General features: G+C 51.7%; 1 protein-coding gene across 1 annotated transcript; it reads right to left on the bottom strand.

Moving 5' to 3' along the window:
• Positions 1 to 3,539: 3,539 nt before the first annotated feature.
• On the bottom strand, positions 3,540 to 6,105 carry LOC135982572 (uncharacterized). The gene is made up of 2 exons (XM_065589821.1): positions 5,104 to 6,105; positions 3,540 to 4,109 (listed from the first exon to the last, which is right to left on the bottom strand). The coding sequence occupies exons 1-2, from the start codon at positions 5,678 to 5,680 to the stop codon at positions 3,634 to 3,636; spliced, it is 1,053 nt and encodes a 350-aa protein (XP_065445893.1). The 5' UTR covers positions 5,681 to 6,105; the 3' UTR covers positions 3,540 to 3,633.
• Positions 6,106 to 6,990: the final 885 nt, after the last annotated feature.

The following is a 6,990-nucleotide window of genomic DNA, read 5'->3' as shown; positions in this document are numbered from 1 at the left end:
GAGGGAAGGGGTCAGCCAGGGGAGGGTGGAATAAAAAAAGTCCGGCCAGCAATTTCAGTTCTGATCGCGTGAACTCACCCATGTCCTGAAAGGTTTCCATGAGGCCTAGTTCAGTATTCTGAGTAACAGAGGGCTGCATCTTTCCAAAGCACACGTGGGAAGTTTGCGGGTGCTTAGCACTGGCCTAACTCTGCCCTCAGTCAACGGTGAAACTCCCCTAGACTTCAATAGGAGTGGAGTGAGACCAATGTTGAATGCTTTGGGAAAATCCCACCCTACAATAGTTCACTGCTTTCCATCACAGTTGGAGGACGAATCTGGAAATGAGAAACTCTGTTCTCAAAGGGTAACTTTCACCTGCATCCTCTAAAACGTTCCCTTTCTAAGCGGTGAGTCACTTGAAATACACAACTCTGCCAGTGCTGCACAGGACCTGGGCTCGCAGAGTGACGCAAAAGCCAAAGTTTTCACACACAGCGGCGTAAAGCTAGGCTCCCAAATCCTTATTTAGGTGCCAGAATCAGTCGCTGGAGTTTTCAGAAGTGCCGAGCAGCCAGCTCCCATGGAAGTAAAATCAGGCTGTCAGACACGGACAGCACAAGAGAGAGCGTGGTAATGATCCCCTAGAGTTAATCCCGTTACTTCCGACCTTACTGTTGAGGAGGCTGACCAGGTGAAAAGAACTGGAGACAGCTGAAACTGATTGGAGGATTCAGCACTGGAAGGACGGACGACGGTTCTTTCGTAGAGGTCCGTGTCTCTGTAGTTAGGCCCTTCCATTTCCAGCAACAGCCCTTTAATTCTATAGCTCTGACCTATCATTCCTTATAAAGCCAACCTAGCCCAGATAATACTGTTGCCCCTTTTTGACCTGAGCAGTGAATCAAATTTCAGGGCCGTGGGGACGTTCCAGCTGGAAGCAGAAATTGAGGGAGTCTGGTCTTTTCTTCGATGCGGTCTTGTTCATTTACAAGGAATGTACAAAGTCCTGCGTCTGCGAACACAGGCGGAACCAAGAACCAAAGAGAGCAGTTTCTTAGCTCACAGCCCCAAACCTCTTTAGCCAGCACCAGCTCTCTTTCCAGGGTCAGACTGCTCACAGCATGCTGCTCAGTTTGCTTCCTCTTCTGTTCCTCTCAGGTTCTCAGCGTTCAACTGGACTGTTTCCTTTAAGTTTTGCATTATTGCCAATTTCCCTTCTTTTAACAAACTGAGTGTCTCAGGCCTTGTCTACACTACGAGAGTAGTTCGATTTTACTTGCATCGAATTTTTGTAATCGATATTGCAAAGTCGAACGTGTGTGTCCACACTAAGGACAGTAATTCGACTTTGTGCGTCCACACTAACGGTGATAGCGTCGACATTCGAAGCGGTGCACTGTGGTCAGCTATCCCACAGTTCCCGCAGTCCCCTCTGCCCATTGGAATTCTGGGTGTAGCCGGCAATGCCTTCTGGGTAACAAAATGAGTCGAGGGTGCTTTTGGGAAACTGTCGTCATCCGTCCATCACTCCCGCCCTCCCTCCCTGAAAGCGCCGGCGGGAAAACAGTTCGCGCGCTTTTCCAGTCATTGACAGCGCGGACGCCACTGTACTCCGAGCATGGAGCCCGCTGCGACCATCGCTGCAGTTGTGGCCGCTCTCAACGTCTCGCAGCTTATCATAAAGGTTTCCCTGAGGCAGATGCAGAAAAGTCAGGCAAGGAGGCTACGGCACCGCGGTGATGTCCTGAAGTCTGAGAGTAGCACAGACCTGTCAGAAAGCAGGCGACCCAGCGCCGAGGACATCACAGTGGCAATGGGTCATGTTGATGCCGTGGAACGGCGATTCTGGGCACGGGAAACAAGCACTGAGTGGTGGGACCGCATAGTGCTGCAGGTCTGGGATGAATCCCAGTGGCTGCGAAACTTTCGCATGCGGAAGGGAACTTTCCTGGAACTTTGTGAGTTGCTGTCCCCTGCCCTGAAGCGCAGTGACACCCGGTTGCGAGCTGCACTGAGTGTACAGAAGCGAGTGGCCATAGCCCTGTGGAAGCTTGCAACGCCAGACAGCTACCGGTCAGTCGCGAACCAGTTTGGGGTGGGCAAATCTACCGTGGGGGTTGTTGTGATGCAAGTAGCGAAGGCAATCGTTGATGTACTGCTGCCAAAGGTAGTGACCCTGGGAAACGTGGAGGCGATCATAGATGGCTTCGCAGCGATGGGATTCCCAAACTGCGGTGGGGCCATAGATGGAACTCACATCCCTATCCTGGCACCGGACCACCAGGCCACCCAGTACATTAACCGAAAGGGATACTTTTCCATGGTGCTGCAAGCACTGGTGGACCACAGGGGACGTTTTACCAACATCTACGTGGGATGGCCGGGCAAGGTTCATGACGCTCGTGTTTTCAGGAACTCTGGTCTGTTTAGACGGCTGCAACAAGGTATTTACTTCCCGGACCACAAAATAACTGTTGGGGATGTGGAGATGCCTATAGTCATCCTCGGGGACCCAGCCTACCCGCTAATGCCCTGGCTCATGAAGCCCTATACTGGCGCCCTGGACACTGAAAAAGAACTCTTCAACTACCGGCTGAGCAAGTGCAGAATGGTGGTGGAGTGTGCTTTTGGCCGTCTCAAGGGGAGATGGAGAAGCTTACTGACTCGCTGTGATCTCAGCGAAACCAATATCCCCATTGTTATAGCAGCTTGCTGTGTGCTCCACAATCTCTGTGAGAGCAAGGGGGAGACCTTTATGGCGGGGTGGGAGGTTGAGGAAAATAGCCTGGCTGGTGATTACTCACAGCCAGACAGCCGGGCGATTAGAAGAGACCAGCGGGAAGCGCTGTGCATCCGGGAGGCTTTGAAAGCAAAGTTCCTGAGTGAGCAGGGTAACCTGTGATTTTATAGTTTGTGTACTGAGAAGCTAAACCTGCCCCCGTTTCTTTACCCAGGTAATGTTGACTATCCTATCCAGTTACATACCCCCTTCATCCCCCCTCCAACACACGTGTCGAAATAAAAATAGTTCTACTTTGTTAAAGCACACCGTTTTCTTTAATACTGTTTTAGCGGGAATTTTTTAAAACTGGGACGCAGACTGTGGTGCGGGGCGGGTCTAGTGTTGTGATGCGAATGCAGCTTCTAAACTCAAGGATTGACAGGCTCCGCTGCGGTGGGATGCTTGTTTCAACGGAGCCTGTCACCCCTCCTGATCGGGACTGTGTGTATGGGAGGTCTATTTGACTTTGTGGCAGGGGGAGGACGGTTACAGATCCCATGCTGTGTGGCTCTGTGATCCTGTCTAAGGACCGGCGCTTAAGATCTGTAACTGCCCTCCCCCGCCACAAAGTCACAGAGCAACCCACCCCCCCCAACATTACATCAAAACAACCTCCCAGACTAACCGGGGCAACTAGTCACTGCATCACTGCACTGTGTATGTGCCCTGCTGCTGTGCCTGCCCCCGACTATGTACCCTGCCAAAGGAGACTGTCCTGTCCAATTTCCAACCCCCTTTCCCCTCCTCCTCCAAAAGAACATGATTGAAACAGTAGTTAACAGAAACGAATTTTTTATTATCAACTACACATGGCATTGGGAGGTGAAACTTGGACGTGGGCTTGTGTCAGGCGGGAAGGAAAGAACTTTTCAAATTTTGGGAAATGAGAGCCTTCTGCTACTAGAGCTCTCTGCAGGGGTGGAGTGAGAGTTAGCAGGGACTCTGCCGCCTCTCCTTCTTTGCACTTTGGGTGAGGTGGGTATGGGACTTGGTGGCGGGGGAGGGCGGTTAGAGATGGACTGCAGCGGGGCTCTGTCCTCCTGCCTCCGTTCCTGCAGAACATCCACAAGGCGCCGGAGCGTGTCCGTTTGCTCCCTCAGTAGTCCAAGCAGCGTTAGAGTCGCCTGCTGGTCTTCCTGCCGCCACCTCTCCTCCCGATCCATGTTGGCTTGGTGCATTCGGGTCAAGTTCTCCCGCCACTGGGTCTGCTGTGCTGCCTGGGCTTGGGAAGAGGCCATAAGCTCAGAGAACATGTCCTCCCGTGTCCTCTTCTTCCTACGCCTAATCCGCGCTAGCCTCTGGGAGTGTGATTCCAGGCTAGGTTGTGAGACAGTCGCAGACGGGGCTGTGGAAATGGGAAAAAGGGAGTGAATTCCTCTGAAAGATAAATGTAGTTGTGAACAAAGAACATAGTCTTTCTCTGTGAACAAGACCATGCACAGCACCTTTCACATGCGCACTCAGCACAAGGTCGAATTCTCGGCCTTCGCATTCTGTGCCTGGGGTCTTGAACAGCACATTTGAGAAGCGAGGCAGCACAACGGAATTTCTGTTGCAGGCAGACATGGTAAGCCGTACACTTGTGGCAGTTTAAAACTTTTATATTACCACTGGCCTCATTTCACATTTAAATCAATGTCAGTCCCTGCTGCCAGCAATCCGGCAAGCGGGAACTCTGCCCCTGTCCCACCCCCTCGCGGCTGTCCCCGGGAATGATCCCTTTCGGCTGCCCCTCTCCCGCCTCCACCGCGTGGCTGCAAACCAGCGGTGACAGTTCTGTAAAGGAACGGGAAAGCAGTCCCAACACTAACATTCCCCTACCTAATTAAAAGCAGGTCACCATGGCCGACATCACCCTGATGAGGATCTCCGAGAGCGACAAAGAGAGAATGCTCCGGGAAAGCCTCCAAAGACCAGGGCCGTATGCCGCCCTGCTGTGCAGAGCAATGATCCCCGAGTACCTGATAATCTCGTGGCGCGGCAACGTGTCGTACTTCGGAGGACCCAATAAGGCCGCTCTCCCCAAGAACCTCATGCAACGGCTTTCAAGTTACCTCCAGGAGAGCTTCATCGAGATGTCCCAGGAGGATTACTGCTCTATCCCCGCACATATAGACCGCATTTTACTGTAGCTGCAGTAGCAGGGAATACACAGTAGAGCGGCTTGTGCAGGACAATCACTGAAAACCGGACATTGCTAGATTTCTTTTCAAAACTTGCACTGCCCCTTACTAAACCGTTAAGCGCCTAGGGCACACTAATCATGAACAACCCATTCTTTTAATTGTTAATATTCCTGTTTTGTTAAAAATAAATGTTTAGATGTTTACAACACTTACTGGCTGATCCTTCACCAGATTCTGTGTCCGGGGTAATGGCTGGGGACGCTTCGTAGGGGATCTCTGTAAGGGTGATGAAGAGATCCTGGCTGTCGGGGAAATCAGCGTTGTGAGAGCTGCCAACTGCCTCGCCCTCCTCATCTCCTTCCTCATCTTCCCCGTCCCCTAACATGTCTGAGGAACCGGCCGTGGACAGTATCCCATCCTCAGAGTCCACGGTCACTGGTGGGGTAGTGGTGGCGGCAGCACCGAGGATGGAATGCAGTGCCTCGTAGAAACGGGATGTCTGGGGATGGGATCCGGAGCGTCCGTTTGCCTCTTTGGTCTTCTGGTAGCCTTGTCTCAGCTCCTTGATTTTCACGCGGCACTGCGTTGCATCCCGGCTGTATCCTCTCTCTGCCATGTCTTTAGAGATCTTCTCGTAGATCTTTGCATTCCTTCTTTTGGATCGCAGCTCGGAAAGCACGGACTCATCGCCCCACACAGCGATGAGATCCAAGACTTCACGATCAGTCCATGCTGGGGCTCTCTTTCTATTCACAGACTGCATGGCCATCACTGCTGGAGAGCTCTGCATCGTTGCCAGTGCTGCTGTGCTCGCCACGATGTCCAGACAGGAAATGAGATTCAAACTGGCCAGACAGGAAAAGGAATTCAAATTCAAATTTTCCCGGGGCTTTTCCTGTGTGGCTGGTCAGAGCATCCGAGCTCGCACTGCTGTCCAGAGCGTCAACAGAGTGGTGCACTGTGGGATAGCTCCCGGAGCTATTAGCGTCGATTTCCATCCACACCTAGCCTAATTCGACATGGCCATGTCGAATTTAGCGCTACTCCCCTCGTCGGGGAGGAGTACAGAAGTCGAATTAAAGAGACCTCTATGTCGAACTAAATAGCATCGCAGTGTGGACGGGTGCAGGGTTAATTCGATTTAACGGCGCTAACTTCGACATAAACGCCTAGTGTAGACCAGGCCTCAGTTTTTCTAATCATTCAATACGGTCACAAACCAGATTAGAATCTCCTCTCTCTTCACACACATTCGACACAGAGCTGGATTTACAGGGCTCATGGCAATCAGCTTCCGTCTTCCTCACTAGTGGTTGCTTCCTCTTGCAGAGAACTGCTGAAAGGAAAGATTCAAGTTCCCTGGCTATTTCCGCAGCCTCTCAGAGTGTTTTTTGGCTCCTTTAACTGATCTTGATCTGCAAGTTCACATCCAGCTAAGCATCTATAAATGGTCATCACCAGTTTATCTTAGAAGGCCCTGTTGGTATCTGGGTACACCAGGAATACAAGCCCCCAGAGGTCCTCTGCCAGTTCAGGTGGGGTTTCTTTTCCCCCGCTCTTCTAGGTCTTAGTTGTGCCCTGGCCCACTCAGATTGAGGTCTAGCTCCAAACCACATATCAAGGGCTTGCACCAGACCTGGATAACTGTGTCTGTTTTTTGGGGGTAAGTCTACAGCACCGTCAGAGATGGGCCAACCTGGCTACTAGTAACCCTCCTTTCTGTCCATCTTCCCAGCCATTCATTTGAGCTCTAATGTTGAATTGAGTCAAATAAGCCTCCCAGGGAGTTTTACCCTGAAAGGTTTTGCATAATTTGGACTGGGATCACCTGATCTCTCCACTCTGGGCCTCTGTGGGTCACAAGCAGGGTAGAAAATGGGCATCAATGCCTGGTCTTACCCAAGCCTTCTGGCTGGCTCAATTCCTCATCCAGGAGGTTGCCTTCAGCTGTGCTCTGTGACCCTTTCATTTCCTTCTGGGGCTGGGTTTTCAGCTCCTTAAGTCCTTGCTGCTAGTCATCTTGGTTAGCAAGTTTCAGACTGGCCAAAGCCTGTTTGGTCTCCACTGTTTCATGGAAAATCTCCGCTCTGTGGCAGTCAG

This window comes from Chrysemys picta, chromosome 3 (genome assembly GCF_011386835.1).
Source record: "Chrysemys picta bellii isolate R12L10 chromosome 3, ASM1138683v2, whole genome shotgun sequence".
Classification (NCBI taxonomy): domain Eukaryota; kingdom Metazoa; phylum Chordata; order Testudines; family Emydidae; genus Chrysemys; species Chrysemys picta.
Note: the sequence above shows the minus strand (reverse complement) of the source record. Positions and strands in the feature narration are given on the sequence as shown.

What these genes read in the sequence shown, in the direction of transcription:
- LOC135982572 (XM_065589821.1), bottom strand. Translation starts at nt 5,680, where the DNA reads ATGCAGAGCTCTCCAGCAGTGATGGCCATGCAGTCTGTGAATAGAAAG. An exon ending in ATCTGGTGAAGGATCAGCCA is followed by an intron (nt 4,110 to 5,103) that starts GTAAGTGTTGTA and finishes CCATTTCCACAG; the next exon opens with CCCCGTCTGCGACTGTCTCA.